The sequence below is a fragment of the Balaenoptera physalus genome, assembly GCF_965194825.1.
Source record: "Balaenoptera physalus genome assembly, chromosome: 2".
NCBI lineage: Eukaryota > Metazoa > Chordata > Mammalia > Artiodactyla > Balaenopteridae > Balaenoptera > Balaenoptera physalus.
Genome location: NC_138883.1, coordinates 50,711,354 through 50,728,546, shown reverse-complemented (window position 1 = coordinate 50,728,546; position 17,193 = coordinate 50,711,354). Strand labels below are relative to the sequence as shown.

Here is a 17,193-nt window from a genome sequence, read left to right as displayed (position 1 = left end):
GGGAGACGCGCGCTGGGTCCTCAGGTGGTCGGTGTCCGCCCTCCGCGGGCCGCAGCCACAGTGCGGACTTGACCCTGCAAGGGAGAGGGGACGCCGTCCGTCCCCGCAGGATTCGTGGAGCCGCTGTACAAAGAAACCGGAGACATCGGCACCACGAGCAGGCAGGCAGATCCCCGGACAGCCGCGTGCTCGAGGACCCCGGCGGCGGCGCGGCGCGGCGGGAAGGGGGAAGTTTCAAAGCCGAGAGGTGGCTGCTGGTTGCCGGATCTCCGGTGAGATGAAGCTGCACTGCGAGGTGGAGGTGGTCAGTCGGCAGTTGCCGGCCTTGGGGCTGAGGAACCGGGGCAAGGGCGTCCGGGCGGTGTTGAGCCTCTGTCAGCAGGCGCCCAGGACTCAGCCGCGGCCCCGAGCGGGGGGCGAGCGCGGCGGCCAGCACCCCGTCTGCCTGTTCATTTCCACCCTGAAGGACAAGCTCGGGACCCGCTATGAGGTGCGTGAAGCAGGCAGGTCAAGGGTGGCAGCCGGGCGCTCTTGCCCTAAGCGCCCGACTGTTCCCGAGGCTGGACTGCGTCTTAGGGGTTCCTGAGCGCCCGGCCCCCGAACCCCATGACCACCCGGACCCCGGCGTCTCCCTACGGACCCCGAGGAGGAAAGATTTTGAGAGTGCACTTCTTATTTTTCTTGCCCATTTCTGCAACTTTGTATTGACAGCCTTGCTGTTTAGTAGTAGATGGCAGCCCCGCCCCTTTAAAGCCTTGGAAATTTCGGCCTGCCGGATTAAGCTATAAACGAAGCATCAGTCCAGTTTGGGGGAACTGTAAAATGACTACACTTTGGTTCAGTAGATTCTGTTTCTCCCACAGGCTTTTAGCTAGTTTTTTCTGTTTGTTGGTTTGTTTGTTTTAAGGCTTTGTGGGGGTGTGTTTAAGGTCATTAGACCAGATTAGTACAGTAGTAAAGCAGTAATACTTGGGTTACATCTTGATATTTTTATTAAAGTTATTGGTTACTGCATCTCTCTCTCTTTTTTTTTTTCTCCTCAAATGTTTGATTTCCTAAGTCTTGATTTGTTAGGTCCAAGACTTTTTCATATCTACCTAGGAGTAGTAAACCCTCCAGAAGAAGTTGGAAGTTGAAGTAGAATTTTTTGAAATAGAATTTTTAAAGTTCAAGTTTTATAAAATCCTTTTACGTTGATTATCAAGCACGTTATTTTGTGAAAATGACTGGAATACCCTTGTGCCTACTATAATAAAATTGGGGCAATTCATCACCCACCATTGCATCTGACTCTTGACTGGATTTTATACAATTTCTGGGATTATTTCCCTTACAGTGTTGTACTCCGCAGTGAATACTCATAGTTGAGGAAAGGAGTTATTGCTGTTTCATTCAGAGCCACGTAAATGTTTGATGTGAGTAGTTGAAAGTCTAAATAATTCTCCCCTTTCCATGGAATCAATTCGTATAATTTTTTGAATTAAAAGGACTTTAGAAATCACCCAAATGTTAAAGGTTAGAAAACTGTTAGGTGACAAAAGCAAACTCATAACCAGAATTGGGTCTCCCTTTTTTCCCTTGTCTTCCCTAAAACCTATCTTTTCATGCCCAGCTTAGGTACTGCTTATTTTCAGAGTCTGTTATAATCTCTCCTTTAAAACTTTTACTGCACTAATAGTCAGTAGCTGACCTAACCAAAATTTTATTGTAAACTGCTAGTTGAAGACTTACGGTGTGCAGGGTGCCGTGCTAGATACTGTGGGAAATTAAACCTGATTTAGTCACTGTTTTTCCAAGACTAGAAAGGGAGAAACAGAAACCACCACTTATAAAGGTGGGCTATGATAAGTGTTGTAATAAAGGTAGAAGCAGAGTAGTATAATATCAAAAATGAGGTCAATTCTGATTAAAGTTCTTGAGAAAGTTTTGTAGAAGAGGTGGTGCCACAGGGCTTGGGACATAGTAGGTGTCAAGTAAACATTTATTGGTTGAATTAAAGTGGTTTTGTCCTGGGCCTTGAAGAGTAGGTATTAGTGCTCAGTATGGAAATATCTTGGGGCTCTTTCTTACAACCCTCTACTTTTCTGTCCTGACTTCAGCTGTCATCCATTTGACTGTGATTTCCAAATATGTTCTTTAGCTAGTCCTCTCTGTTAACTTCCAACTTGAGCCAGCTACCTACTGGAAATCTTCACTTGGATGTGTAGCAGTATTTCAAACTCAAAATATCCCCAGATTAATTTTCCTTGCCACCCCTAACCCTGCTTTTCTGACAGTCTTCTGCAACCCTTTAAGTAGTATTCTGCCCCATCCAGGCACCTTAAAGCCTTTGCCTCCCCACATCCAATATATTATTGAATTCTTTCAATTCTACTTCCTAGGTAGCTTTCATATTTTCATACCTCCTTCCATCCCAGCTGTAATCTAAATCACCATTGTCCCTTGCCTGGCTAGTTTCTGAAAGGATCTCCCTACTTCTACCGTTGTCTTTTTCCATCCCATTCTCCCTGTCCCAAAGTTCATTCTTACACTGTAGTTAAAGGAAACTTTTCCAAATGTAGACCTAATCATGTTCCTATCTTAAAGTCCATTAGTGGATATCACTGTTCTTAGGATAAAATCCAAAATTCTTAAGATGGTTTACAAAATTTTTCACCATCTCATCTCTGTTTGCCTCTCCAGGCTCACCTGCCTCTTTTCACTGGATCTTTCAGGCATACTGAATGCCTTTCAGCTCCTCACAGTTACCAAGCTCTCTTACCTCCAAGGCTTTGAACACATTGTTCCATCTTATTGGTATGCTACACCCTGTGTCTTCCCCCAGTATCTTCAGTTGCCTAACATCTCTTAATCCTTCATTTCTTACCTTTAAGGTCACTTTCATACCCCTTTGCTAATAAGGTCTTACAGCAGCCTGTACTTCCCTTCTTTTAATATTTGTTATGCTTGTAATTACTTGTTTAATAACTGTCTCTTATGAGATTGCCAACTTGATTAGTGTAATTACCATGCTGGTCTTATTTACCACTGTTGTCCCAAGCCCCCTGTCATAGTACCTGGTACATAGTGGCTTCTCAATAAATAGTTGTTGCATTGAAGTCTGAAGCAGAAGCAACATTAGTCATTAAAAATTTTTGAGCAGCTACTATGTGTCACTCACTTTTCTGGCTCCAGGGAAATAAAGGTGAACAAAGGAGACAAGATTCCTGTTTTCACTGAGTTTATATCTTGTGGGAGGCATGCCCACCCCAGGCTAATGGGCTGAAGTTAAGAAGGCAAGTAACTACTATTGGCAATGGGAGAAAAGAAGCATTCTTCTCAAACACAGGGGTTTCTGTTTTCGAAGAAGAAAGAGTTACCGGACAGGGAGAACAATTACGTTTTTTTTTTTTTGGCTGCATCGGGTCTTCGTTGCAGTGCGCAGGCTTCTCATTGCGGTGGCTTCTCTTGTTGCGGAGCACGGGCTCTAGGTGCGTGGGCTTCAGTAGTTGTGGCTCGCAGGCTCTAGAGCGCAGCCTCAGTAGTCGTGGTGCACGGGCTTAGTTGCTCCACGGCATGTGGGATCTTCCAGGACCAGGGCTCAAACCCGTGTCCCCTGCATTGGCAGGCAGATTCTTAACCACTGCGCCACCAAGGAAGGCCCAGAACAATTATATCTTACCAGAAGCTAGATAAGGAGTGTAAACACCCCAAAAAACAACCAAACAAAAACCTTTAAATCTTAAAACCACAGAACACCCAGACTTAAGGACTAAAGGCCAAACCAAACCTGGCAAGGTGACTGGCACATTCTAGTTGTAATAAATATTGACTAACAGTACCTGGTTTTGTCCTTTTGTCCCATTGGTTTTAAGCAGCTAAAGGAGAACATTGAGCAATTCTTCACCAAATTTGTGGATGAGGGGAAAGCCACTGTTCGGTTAAAGGAGCCTCCCGTGGATATCTGTCTAAGTAAGGTATGGTATTAAAAACATTAATGCTTAGATTGGTTGACTGTAAAGGGAATAGAGGCTGTTTTAGGATCCTGATACCCACATAGCTGAACAGAGACAGTCACTTGCAGGTATGTTTGAAGAAGTGACGGCAGTTTCCCTGGCATGCATGTATGGCCTCTAAAAGGGCAGAGTCAGTCTCAGAAAAGTTGCCCAGGATGGGAAGGAAAACTGGGTTTGCTTCTGTGCCCAAGATGGAGCCTCAGGGTGTTCTTAGACAGAACTCTATAAGGCAGGTGGCTCAGGTCTACATTTTGCCAGCTGAATCACAGGTGATGAATCTAAATTTGGTGTTAAAAAAAAAGAATGAAATACAATTAGAAACACTTCAGGGGGTATTTTACTTACTATAATCACTTTTTAAAATACATAAACCATTAGAATAAAAAACTGTTTTCTTCTTTGCCTTATCTCACTTTTTCCTTTTCCCCCTTCCCGAGGGTAGGAGCAGTGATTTGTTCAACCTTGCCGTATCCTTAACCCCAAGCCACGTGCTTTGTAAACATTAAAAGTTTAATAACTGTTTAAGGTATTTGTATTGAATGGAGGTGTTTTGTCCTACCTCCTCCTGTTCTTGTGGTTTTTCATTTTCTCTTGATATTCAGCCTATCTTTCCACTAACTCTTTCTACCTAAAAACAAGCTGAGAGGTCTTACCAATTAAGAAAGTAGAATAGACAAATTTCTGGAAAATCAAGGCTAAATCTGTTGGCTCCACTTTCTTGCTATCTCTTTTGACCTCTGCTTTCACTGGTTACTCACAAAACACTGCCTCAGAGATCAGTGATCTCCTTCCTATTTGCCAATCACATTGCCATTATTTCTTATCCTTTTTGAGCTCTGTAGAACTTGACACTGATGACCACTCTGGACCTACTTGCTGGACCTACTTCACCCGGGTCACCAGACTTTCCTCACTCCACTTCACTGTGTATACTGCTGCCAAAATAGTTCTTGTCATGTATTCTCAACTCAGAATTCTTCAGTGATTTCCCACAGCTTGATCATTCTATCCTCCTTACCTTGGCATCAAGCTCATCTGTAATCTATCCCCGTACTATATTTCTCCTCTTTTACTGCTCTACAAAGCTCCTACATTCCAACCAAATAGGATCATATACTTAGTTTCCCAAACTTGCTGAAAGTTCACTAGTCCTTCACATATAAACTTTACGAAACTTCTAAAGTATCCTGCAAGTATTAGTTATTTTTATTGATGACTTAGTTCACTTACCAGTTTATTAGTGATTTCTATGTCCAGCTGGAAGCAGTCTCTTGCTTTGATGTTTTCTAGTACTTTTGGCATTGAGTGCTATTTGGCCTTGCTTTTGACAGGGCCATTGCTTTTCACAATTCCTAGTGTTTGTGAATAACCCCCCCTAGTGTTTTGCAGTGCACCGCACTACCTCATTCTATCTCAGAGGCACTGGAGATTTAGGTCAGTTCATCTTTTCTTTTTTTTTTTTTTTTTTTTTTGACTTTGGTTACTAAGGTTAAGTAACTTTTTTTTTTGGATTATAGTTGATGGGTCAGTTCATCTTAAACCCCAATCTTAAGTGGAATCTTTTCATGCTTTCCTGTTTTATTTTATACTCTTATGGTTCCCCCATGAACAGTTTTATTTAGCGTATGTCTCTCAATATAATTTTTTCAAAAACTTTTAAAGTTTTTTGTATCTGTATTGAAATTTAGTGAAAATAGAATACTAAAAAAATTTGTACAGCCATTTTCAATAAATGATTGCATGATTTGCATATATAACTTTACAGACTTTGTTTAGGATGGATTAGCATGGATGCATTATCTAAAATGGAATTTATAATTGTACAACTTATTTTTATGTATTCAGGCCAATTCCAGCAGTCTAAAGGGTTTCCTTTCAGCTGTGAGACTGGCTCACAGAGGCTGTGATATTGAGGCACCACTTTTAACCCTCACACCAGTGAAGACTTCAGAATTTGAAAAATTTAAAACTAAAATGGTTATCACATCCAAAAAGGACTATCCTCTAAGCAAGAACTTCCCCTATTCTCTGGAACATCTTCAGACTTCTTACTGTGGGCTTGTCCGGGTTGATATGCGTATGCTTTCCTTAAAAAACCTTAGAAAATTAGACTTGAGTCACAACCATATAAAAAAGCTTCCAGCTACAATTGGAGACCTCATCCACCTTCAAGAACTTAACCTGAATGATAATCACTTGGAGTCATTTAGTGTAGCCTTGTGTCAGTCTACACTCCAGAAGTCACTTCGGAGTTTGGATCTCAGCAAGAACAAAATTAAGGCACTCCCTGTACAATTTTGCCAGCTCCAAGAACTTACAGATTTAAAACTTGATGATAATGAATTGATTCAACTTCCTTTCAAGATGGGACATCTGACAAACCTGCGTTTTTTGTCAGCGGCTCGAAATAAGCTTCCGTTTTTGCCTAGTGAATTTAAAAATTTATCCCTTGAGTACTTGGATCTTTTTGGAAATATTTTTGAACAACCAAAAGTCCTTCCAGTTATAAAGCTGCAAATGCCATTAACTTTATTGGAATCTTCTGCGCGAACCGTACTATATAATAGGTAAGCCTTTGATAGCATCCTGGTATTCTCGTCATCCTCAGAGAAACAAAGTCTTTAACATAGCTTGTGATGCTGTGCACAGTCTAACGCTTTGCTCCAGTGGCCGTCTTGCTGTTCCTTACCTCTGCTTAGATTGCTTTTCCTCCAGAAAGTCTCACAGCTTACTTTCTCACTTCAGTTCTTTGCACAAGTGGCACCCCGGAAAGATCTTTCCTGACTACCCTATCTAAAGTTTTACCCCCCACCCCCTTACATTGCTTGATTTTTTTGTCATAGGATTTATTGCCTGGAATGATATATTTTTTTTTAACATTTGTTCGTTTTCTGTCAGATAGTCTCACTAGAATGTAAGATCCATGAGGGCATGGACTTTGCCTTATTCTCCACTCTTTCCCTTGGGTCTAAAATGTGATATCTATCCCCCATACCTGCAGTATGTTAGGGAATGAATGAGTGAAGAATGAGTGAGTGAGTGAATGAGTGAATGAATCGATGAGTGACATTGTTTCTCAGAGTCTGGTTCCCTGACCAGCAGCATCAGCATCACCTAGGAATGTGTTAGAGGTGCAAGTTCTTGAGCTTCACCCCAGACCTGCTGAATCAGAAATTCTGAGGGTGGGGTCCGGCTATCTGTGTTTTAACAAGTCCTCCAGGTATCTCTGATACAGTCTAAAAGTTTGAGAACTCCAGTCTGGCATAGTGGTAAAGTGTGGTCTTTGGAGTCAGACTTAGGTGTGATTCCTGGCTTCACCCCTTAGTGTGGCTTTAGCAAGTTACTTAACCTCTTTGATTGAATCTCATCTGTGAAGCAGGAACAATACCCACTTTACAGAGTTGTGAAGATAAATGACCTAATGTAATGGCAAAGCATTTGGCATATAGTAGGACTCAGTAGCTCCTGGTTCTCTTCCCTTGTCTTTGAACACTAACTGCAGTTGGTCATGAGACACCAGACTCCAGTTATTCATTTTATTCAGGCTTCTTTCATATAGGAGTGGAAGCTAAGATGTGAACCAAATTACTATTGAGTGCCTATAAAATGATAGGAACACCATATTTCGAAGAAGAGATTCTTAACTTTTTTTTAGTGGGGAGAGACTCTTAAAAAAAGAAAGAAATGACAGAAGTTATGGGCCTAGAAAAATGCACACATGAATAAATACAGACTTTTGCATACAACTTTATAATGCTCATAGACCCCACTGAAACCCAAGCCAGTCTTTCCTCTTCACCATCCCTAGCTTAAGAGCTCTTATCCTAAAGCAGTGGTTCTCAAATTTTACTTCACATTTAGAATCACCTGAGGAGCTTCAAAAAGTTCTGATGCTTAGTCCCCACCCCAGACTTATTAAATCAGAATGTTTGGGAGGGGACTTCCTTGGTGGCGCAGTGGTTAAGAATCCGCCTGCCAATGCAGGGGACACGGGTTAGATCCCTGCTCTGGGAAGGTCCCACATGCCGTGGAGCAACTAAGCCCGTGAGCCACAACTACTGAGCCTGCACTCTAGAGCCCGGGAGCCACAACTACTGAGCCCGCGTGTTGCAGCTACTGAAGCCTGGGCGCCCTATAGCCTGTGCTCCGCAACAAGAGAAGCCCGTGCACCGCCACGAAGAGTAGCCCCCGCTCACCACAACTAGAGAAAGCCCGTGCGCAGCAGTGAAGTCCCAACTCAGCCAAAAGTAAATAAATAAATTTGAAAAAAAAAAAAAGAATGGGAGTAGGACCCAGTATTTTTTAAATTCCCCAGGTATTCTAATGTGTGGCCAGCTAGGATGAAGAACCGCTGCTTGCTTCTCAAACTTTAAGTGCATTCACATCACCTGGGAGTCTTGCTCAGCAGATTGTGCTGTAGAGGCCTGCGGCAGAGATGTGCTTTTTAAGCCTACATTCCAGGCGAGGCTGCTAGTCCATGAACTACACTTTGAATGCAAAGGCTGTAAAAGTAACTAAGGGCTCATTGTTTTAAGGCAGTGATCGTCAAAAGTTGAGAGTGCATCACAATCATGCTTATTGTAACACAGTACTTACTAAAGCAGATTGCTGGTCCCCACCCTCAAGAGATTCTTACTCAGTAAATTTGGAGTGGGGATGAAGAAACTGCATCTATAACAAGTTCAAAGGGAATGTTGATGCTGCTGGTCAGGGGACCACACTTTGAGAACCACTGGTTTAGGCATTGACTCTTAACTAGGAGTTGAGAATTACCTATTAAATGACAATACATGTAAGGACCTAGAACAGTGCCTTGTTCATAATAGGTCCCAATAAATACTTATTGGATGTATAAATACAAGTAATTTGCTTCTCTGGCAATTAAAAATCAAATGTTGTTATCATTAATTGTGGAGGAGTTCCTAAATAATATAGATGAGAAATACATATCTAGATTTTCTGGTAATATAGGTCCTAGATTCTACCTCAGACCAACTAGTTCAGAATCTCCAGAGATGGACACCTACAGTATGTCATATATTTTTTAAAATCTCCAGAAGTGATACTGATGATTCAGGTTAAGACCGCTGATTTGTGAGAAATCTAAATGGTGTCTTTTGGAAATGTACTGCTCCCGAGTTTCTTGTTCTATGCTTTCTCTGAGACTTCATATGAAAAAAATAATATATTGTACTTATTCAAATTTGAAAATTATGTCCAAATGAGAAATACTATAAATGGTTACTGATGATTTGAAAAGATCATAACAGATTGGCTAAGATGACTAATCTTTACTAAAGTATAATTTTGCATGTTTTCAGCTCCCTTGTTTTAAAAAGAATATAGATCCAAAGCCACGAGAACAGCATCTGTTATCTAGCTATTGATAAATTGTACTAACTGGGACTTCCCTGTAGCAGAGTGGTTAAGAATCCGCCTTCCAATGCAGGGGACACGGGTTCAATCCCTGGTCCGGGAAGATCCCACGTGCTGCGGAGCAGCTAAGCCCGTGCGCCACACTACTGAGCCTGCGCTCTAGAGCCCGCACACCGAGAAGCCACTGCAATGAGAAGCCCGTGGATCGCAACAGAGTAGCCCCCACTCATCTCAACTAGGGAAAGCCCTCGTGCAGCAACAAAGACCCAACGCAGCCAAAAATAAATAAATTTATTTTAAAAAAGTTGTCCTAACTACTGGTTATAAACAGAAAGTTATAGTCTATTAGAAAAATATGTGGTAACTTAAATTATGTTGGGTAGAAAGTACAGTTTTTAACTTTCCTGTTTCCTTAGACTATAACCAATAGCCTGGAATGTAAACATGTGGTTTTTAAAAAAATTGTTACTTACACAAGTAATAAATTCTTACATGTGAAAAAATTAAAAATTGCAAACAAGACCAATACCAAATCCCTTAGGAAAAGTAAGCCACTATTTTTGATTTGATGTGTATCTTTTCAGACTTTTCTAATAGGGTTTTAAACTCCAGTTTAAATTATAATAGTAGGTTTTATTTATTTGTTGAAAAAGATCTGAACACCTATTATGTGCCAGCCTAGGTACTAGAGAAACAACAAAGAAAACAGTGTGGGGGAGACGCGCAGTGACGGCGATATGGTTGTGTTTAGCGTGGAGTAGCGAGCTGGGCAGTGGGCAGGCAACCTCAAGAGACTGTCTCTTAGTGTCTTGTAGATGAGGGTTTTGAGTTTGACTTGATTTTTTTTTTTTGACTTGATTGGATTTTAATTGTATTGGGCGCCATTGAAATTTTAAGCAAGAGGGTGAATGACTTAATTTAAGCAAGGTTAAATTGCTTACTTGGCTACACAGTAAAACTAATGCCCCAAACAACATGTGTTTGAAATTTGTTTCACACAGTTTAAAATTCCCTTTTGAACACTTGATGCCTATGAGAATATATGCATTGACTGATTTATTTTAAAATTAATTTACTTATTTTTGGCTGCGTTGGGTCTTCGTTGCGGTGCACGGGCTTCTCATCAGGGTGGCTTCTCGTTGCGGAGCCTGGGCTCTAGGTGCGCGGGCTTCAGTAGTTGTAGCTCGTGAGTTCTAGAGCACAGGCTCAGTAGTTGTGGCTCACGGGCTTAGTTGCTCCGTGGCATGTGGGATCTTCCCAGACCAGGGCTCGAACCACGTCCCCTGCATTGGCAGGTGGATTCTTAACCACTGTGCCACCAGGGAAGCCCCTATATGGATTTATTTAAATAAATGTTTCTTCACAGATAGAACTGAGTAATTCTCTCATTACCATTTATAAGAATTGTATGACAGAGCCATACGTTTAAATTACGTTACACTGGTCATACAGTATAATTATATAAAGGACAGATGGCCCTTTCATTGTATTCAGTGGGTTATGCTATTAAGTGGCAGTGCTAAAAGATACTTTATGGAGTGGTATAGATCCTCTTAGGTTTACAAAATATGTCATATGCTGTTATTTAGTATATTTTCCCCATTCGTACCAGTTAGGAAAATAAAACAATGTACTGAGTTAATTAATAATTTTATTTTTCCATGGTTATAATTTCAGTGTCCAGTAATTCATGTCCTAATACATGAAGTTTTGAATCTAGTAACACATTAAAAGATATTTAAAAATTTTTTTTTCCAATAGGATTCCATATGGCTCTCATATCATTCCTTTCCATCTTTGCCAAGATTTGGATACTGCAAAAACCTGTGTTTGTGGAAGATTCTGTCTAAGCTGTTTTATTCAAGGAACTACTACCATGAACCTACACTCTGTTGCTCACACTGTGGTCTTAGTAGATAATATGGGTGGTACTGAAGCACCTGTTGTCTCTTACTTCTGTTCTCTAGCCTGTTATGTAAATTCCTGTGATATGTTAAAGTAATAAGTGATACCACAAAAATATTCCATTTAGTTACACGCCAATTTGGGACTCACTTATTGTTTAAATGTCAAATTGGAGAAAGGGAAGCTTTTCATGGGTTTTGTATACTTGCTTGAGGGGAAGAATGTGTTAGTGTAACATTTTCAATCATTTGACTGTAATATCTTAATTTCATTAAAACCTAATTTTATTGTGGTGTTAACTTTTATCAGTTTATTGCACTTGTGTTATTTCAGCCTAGTGTTTCCAGATGGGTTGTGGGGTTATTTTTTAATGTTAAACAGATATTGATCCCAACCACTCTGGTCATATAATTTTCTTATCAATTTTCGTCTTGCGTTTCAGTTAAAGAAGTTGAATTTCTGGGACTTCCCTGGTGTTCCAGTGGCTAAGGCTCTGTGCTCCCAGTGCAGGGGGCCCAGGTTCAATCCCGGGTCAGGGAACTAGATCCCATATGCCACAACTAAGACCCAACGCAGCCAAATAAATATTAAAAAAAAAAAAATGAAATTGAGTTTCTGTATGCAGAAAATATACTTTGGACTAATATAGTCTAAACTGTAGTGAGAACTTGTTTGATATGAAACTACATATAAGTTTTTAAGCACTTTTATGTTTTTCAGGTATATTATTCTAAATATATATGGAATTTTAGTCACTATACATAAAGTAGGAGTTGCTTTGGACAAATAGACTTCAGGTTTTACAAGTTTTATAATATTAATTCCATAATCTTTGTTGTGATTTCTAAGTTTTTTAATTTTTAGGGCTGGAATGAGGTTTTGGGGTTGGGTGGGAGTAGCAGAAAATTGCTTTGACTAAGTTCTGTATTATATGAGGGTGGTTCTTTTTCTGTTCGTTTTAGTCACTTAATATGTTTAAGTTTTTTAATTAAAAAACTGATAGCAATATATCAGCCACAGTATACCAGCTAAAGGATGATTAGGATTTGAACTAGGGCAGAGGGTATATAAAAGGAACCAACTTAAAAGAATCTTGGAAAATGGAAGCAGAACTGTTTCATTCTCCTCATTCCCACTGCCTTTCAAATCAGCCTCTCTCCTAGATCACTGCCAACAGTGTCAGAACTAGCTTCTGGGAACAAAGGAGGGGAAAGAGTGAAAGTAACTGGAGAAAAATCCTCTCTGTGAACCTAGATTGGGGATTTCCAGCCCAGACTTTATACTGCCTTCTAAAGTTAATTCACTTTTGCTCTTTAAAACTAAGAATTCTGTAATTAAGTATCTTAGGATTTTCTGAACTCATAAATTGGTGAGACACTGCCTAAAAATATTATAAAACAACTATATTAAAACATGGTTCTTTAAAAAATGAAGTTTTGTGGCATAGTTAAAAGTAATTTAGTGCAGATCTGATTTTTACATGTTCCTGTAGAAAGACAATTATTTCTTCATCAATAAATGTAGATATAAAAGTCTGTGTTGGGAATAAGTGCCCACCATGTTATTCCTACACCCTAGCCCTTTGCATTCTTGCTCATCTACAAGCCATCCCCATTGTAAGCCTCTTAGCCTAAAATTCATATACAAAAAGCAGGGTCTTTATTTATTTTTGGCTGCATTGAGTCTTTGTTGCTGCGCATGGCTTTCTCTAGTTGCGGTGAGCGCGGGCTTCTCATTGGATGGCTTCTCTTGTTTCGGAGCTCGGGCTCTAAGCCTGTGGGCTTTAGTAGTTGTGGCTCGCGGGCTCTAGAGCGCAGGCTCAGTAGTTGTGGCGCACGGGCTTAGTTGCTCCGCGGCACGTGGGAGCTTCCCGGACCAGGGCTCGAACCCGTGTCCCCTGCATCGGCACGTGGATTCTTAACCACTGTGCCACCAGGGAAGCCCACCTTCTTTTTATATAAATACAAGATGCCAATTCTTGTAGAACTAAATTTAAATAATGAATTTGATAAGAGGATGAACCTTAATTCACTTACAAATAATTTACCATTATTTTTTTAATTTAGAGCCAAATTAGGCATGCAATTTTACTTATATTTTAAAAAATACAAAAGATTTGAGTAAGAATATCACTGTATTTATTCTCATACAGGCAATTTTTCTATAACTTCAACATTTTGCTCTCAAAAATAGAAGAACAAAAGATTCCCAAAACTTAGAACTGGATCACTTGGCCCTTTCTCTTCTTATCTCCTCCGAGTTCAAAATGCTTGCATCTCTTAATGGCCAGCATCCTCTTGGACCTGCAGTTGGGCTCAACACATTCAAGCCTCAGTACGATCTTCTTTGTGGTTTTAGCCTTCTTCCGGAAAATTGGCTTTGTTTGCCCACCATAGCCACTCTGCTTCCGATCATAGCGCCTCTTTCCCTGGGCATACAGGGAATCTTTGCCCTTCTTATACTGGGTCACTTTGTGAGGCTGATGCTTTCCACACTTCTTACAGAAAGTCCTTCGGGTTTTAGGTACATTGACCATCTTTGCAGTAGAGGTGTCTTCACGATGAAAACTGTTGTAAAATATTTAAAATATGGCAGCAAACGTTAAACATTTTGAAAATTCAAGTGTTTTATAAATATAGCAAGATAACATTACATAAGTCAGTAACATAATTGCACCAAGTATTCATTTTCCGTATGAGTAAATGCACATATAAGTGCACAGCTTTTTGGAATCCTTAAATTATTGGACCACTTATAGAATGAGACTCACTGAAAAACAGCAAGAGCAGCAGCACAGGGACGCCCAGTACAGTCAGTTTCCCCCACAAAGTGGGTTCCTTTGGGGCTTAATTTACCGTGGTTGCCCAACAACTAAAGCGTAGTGGTGTGATACCTAATTTTCTTCGGCAGAGAAAGAAGGCCGAGGCTACAGTTTATTTTCGCCTCTCCGCGCACCCTCTCCCTCCATGTTCTAGCTCCCGGGCATGCCTGACTCCGGGCGCGGTGTAGAGCCACCTCCACGGCCCGCCCCGTCTCTTCTCCGAGGACCGCATCAGCCTGGTTTCACTTTTCCCTCCGAAGCATCGTCATCCTTCCCCCAGCAGCCCTGAAGGCTGACGTGTCCCTAATGAGTGCCTCCCGGCCCAGCAACCGCCATGCGGGAGCCCCTTTCCAGAAGGGAGAAGCCCGTTTTCGAAATCCACGAACCAAGGCGGCGGGCCTCGCCCTCCCTCTCCTACCAGGGCCCACACGGCCCAACCCTGGATCCTGAGCACTGGGGACTCCAGCCGGGATCGCCACCGCCCCGCACCCCGCTTACCTGGAAACCCAGCGTCCACGTTCCTGCCTCGTTCTGCTCACGCCTCACAGGAAAGGGAGGAACGCGCCGGATGTAGGAACTGAGCCTGAGCGACAGCGCTGCGGCCCAATAGGCAGCGGGCGGCGACGGCCGTGCGTCTCCAGACTCGACCGGGAATCGCCAACCGACGGCCCGAGGGGCGGGGCGGAGGGGTGTGGGCCGGGGGACCGCGGCGCTCGGCGGGCCAGTCGCTGGTTGTCAGGACAGTCGCCGCCGGAGTGGGGCGAGGGTGCGTCCCTCGGTCTGGGACGTCCGGGGCCGCGTAAAGATGCGAGCACAGAGGACGCAGGGCCGCTGGAAGCGCAGGTAACGGAGCCGGGGTGTGGTGGGGCCGCGACAGGCTTCTTCCCTGACCCGTCCTGGATGGAGAGGACCGAGGCGACGCCGAGCCGCGGCTCCTAGCGGCGGGGCCGGTGCCCGAGCTGCAGCTGCCAGGCGAGGATGTGTGGAGCCCGGGCGGCGCGGGGGAGCTGAGAGCCTTCGGGCCCCAGGACCCCCGGGGCCCGGGATGAGTTAGCGAGGACAGCTGCGGGGGCCAGTTCCGACTGCTGCAGGCCACGGCCGCCGCCCGCCCGCCCCTTCCGCGCCGGAGCCGCTAGCTCCTTTCCGCGCCCGTCCGCCTGCCTGCGCTCCCGGCGCCGGAGACCATGAGGTTCCGCATCTACAAGCGGAAGGTGCTGATCTTGACGCTCGTGGTGGCCGCTTGCGGCTTCGTCCTCTGGAGCAGCAATGGGCGACAAAGGAAGAACGAGGCCCTCTCCCCGCCGCTGCTGGACGCCGAGCCCGCGCGGGGTGCAGGCGCCCGGGCCGGGGACCATCCCGCCGTGTCCGTGGGCATCCGCCGGGGCTCCAACGAGTCGGCGGCTCCACTAGTCGCGTCGGCCCCGCGCCCCGAGGTGGACAACCTGACGCTGCGGTACCGGTCCTTAGTGTACCAGCTGAACTTTGACCAGACGGTGAGGAATGTAGGTAAGGCCGGCTCCTGGGCCCCCCGAGAGCTGGCGCTGGTGGTCCAGGTGCACAACCGGCCTGAATACCTCAAACTGCTGCTGGACTCACTTCGAAAAGCCCAGGGAATCGACAACGTCTTCGTCATCTTTAGCCATGACTTCTGGTCTACCGAGATCAATCAGCTGATTGCTGGGGTGGATTTCTGTCCGGTTCTGCAGGTGTTCTTTCCTTTTAGTATTCAGTTGTACCCCAACGAGTTTCCGGGCACTGACCCCAGAGATTGCCCCAGAGACGTGGAGAAGAATGCAGCTTTGCAGATGGGATGCATTAATGCTGAATATCCCGACTCCTTCGGCCATTATAGAGAGGCCAAATTCTCCCAAACCAAACACCACTGGTGGTGGAAGCTGCATTTTGTATGGGAGAGGGTCAAAGTCCTTCGAGACTATGCTGGCCTCATACTTTTCCTAGAAGAGGATCACTATTTAGCCCCAGACTTTTACCATGTCTTCAAAAAGATGTGGCAATTAAAGCAGCAAGAGTGTCCTGAGTGTGATGTTCTCTCCCTGGGGACCTATACTGCCATTCGCAGTTTCTATGGCGTTGCTGACAAGGTAGATGTGAAAACGTGGAAATCCACAGAGCACAATATGGGTCTGGCCTTGACCCGGGATGCATATCAGAAGCTGATTGAGTGCACAGATACTTTCTGTACTTACGATGATTATAACTGGGACTGGACCCTTCAGTATTTGACTGTATCTTGTCTTCCAAAATTCTGGAAAGTGCTGGTTCCTCAAGTTCCTAGGATTTTTCATGCTGGAGACTGTGGTATGCACCACCAAAAAACCTGTAGACCATCCACCCAGAGTGCCCAAATTGAGTCACTCTTAAATAATAACAAACAGTACCTGTTTCCAGAAACTCTAACTATCAGTGAGAAGTTTATGGCAGCCCTTTCCCCACCTAGGAAAAATGGAGGGTGGGGAGATATTAGGGACCATGAACTCTGTAAAAGTTATAGAAGACTGCAGTAAAAAATCACAATTACAAAAGCAAAAGTAGTGACAGTCTTCTATTTTTGATATTTGTCCAAACAGAATATACAATTGAATAAAAGGGTTTAGGAACTGGTTTCTGCTTTAATACAACAGAATTCTTGTAAAAGGTGTCCCAATATAGTAATCTTTTCCTTTTATGTCTGATTAAGATTTAAAACACAAGTTTTCATTTTGAGAATTGGGTTTTAAAGCTCAATGTGTATCTGCTAAAGGTAATCATTATTGTTAACTGATAAGCGAGAAGAGGGGAAATTTTATTTAAATTGCATCTATTAATCTTTTTATCCGGAACTTTGTACACTTTTCCACTTTCAAGACTTCTTTTAAGTACAGCAAAATTTATTTTAAATTGTCATATTAGTAAAAAGTATTACAATGAAATTGTTAAGAGTATTAATGGAACAAGCCCAGCTTCACTCTTGACACAGTTACTAGGAAGGGATTGCTTCACTGGTTTTATAACTCGAAAGTTATGTTTGTTAAACACCCTGTCAGAACAGAGTCATTTTCAGTATTAAAGATTCCTGTATTATTGTGTTAAGATTTG

The 17,193-nt window shown here is 43.0% G+C and overlaps 3 protein-coding genes across 7 annotated transcripts; 2 read left to right on the top strand and 1 right to left on the bottom strand.

The window, feature by feature from the left end:
• The first annotated feature begins 11 nt into the window (after positions 1-11).
• Positions 12-12,367, top strand: LRR1 (leucine rich repeat protein 1). 5 transcript variants are annotated; one of them, XM_082452199.1, is made up of 4 exons: positions 12-490; positions 3,858-3,956; positions 5,841-6,562; positions 11,133-12,367. In XM_082452199.1, the coding sequence occupies exons 1-4, from the start codon at positions 278-280 to the stop codon at positions 11,371-11,373; spliced, it is 1,275 nt and encodes a 424-aa protein (XP_082308325.1). In that variant the 5' UTR covers positions 12-277; the 3' UTR covers positions 11,374-12,367. The 5 variants fall into 5 exon arrangements, with proteins under 5 accessions (XP_082308325.1, XP_082308324.1, XP_082308322.1 ...); XM_082452198.1 differs by having other exon boundaries at positions 3,855-3,956; XM_082452197.1 differs by lacking the exon at positions 12-490 and adding an exon at positions 1,337-1,415.
• A 1,024-nt stretch (positions 12,368-13,391) lies between these two features.
• RPL36AL (ribosomal protein L36a like) lies at positions 13,392-14,720 on the bottom strand. The gene is made up of 2 exons (XM_082452310.1): positions 14,596-14,720; positions 13,392-13,843 (listed from the first exon to the last, which is right to left on the bottom strand). Exon 2 carries the CDS (start codon positions 13,810-13,812, stop codon positions 13,492-13,494), a length of 321 nt encoding a protein of 106 aa, XP_082308436.1. The 5' UTR covers positions 13,813-13,843; positions 14,596-14,720; the 3' UTR covers positions 13,392-13,491.
• Positions 14,721-14,795: 75 nt separating this feature from the next.
• MGAT2 (alpha-1,6-mannosyl-glycoprotein 2-beta-N-acetylglucosaminyltransferase) lies at positions 14,796-17,187 on the top strand. Its single transcript, XM_082452192.1, has one exon. The coding sequence runs from the start codon at positions 15,282-15,284 to the stop codon at positions 16,620-16,622; it is 1,341 nt and encodes a 446-aa protein (XP_082308318.1). The 5' UTR covers positions 14,796-15,281; the 3' UTR covers positions 16,623-17,187.
• Positions 17,188-17,193: the final 6 nt, after the last annotated feature.

Bases quoted from the DNA above. Each gene is read 5' to 3' on its own strand.
- LRR1 (XM_082452198.1), top strand. From the start codon at position 278: ATGAAGCTGCACTGCGAGGTGGAGGTGGTCAGTCGGCAGTTGCCGGCC. The intron at 491-3,854 runs GTGCGTGAAGCA...ATTGGTTTTAAG, and splicing joins AGCTCGGGACCCGCTATGAG to CAGCTAAAGGAGAACATTGA. The intron at 6,563-11,132 runs GTAAGCCTTTGA...TTTTTCCAATAG, and splicing joins CGAACCGTACTATATAATAG to GATTCCATATGGCTCTCATA.
- RPL36AL (XM_082452310.1), bottom strand. From the start codon at position 13,812: ATGGTCAATGTACCTAAAACCCGAAGGACTTTCTGTAAGAAGTGTGGA.
- MGAT2 (XM_082452192.1), top strand. From the start codon at position 15,282: ATGAGGTTCCGCATCTACAAGCGGAAGGTGCTGATCTTGACGCTCGTG.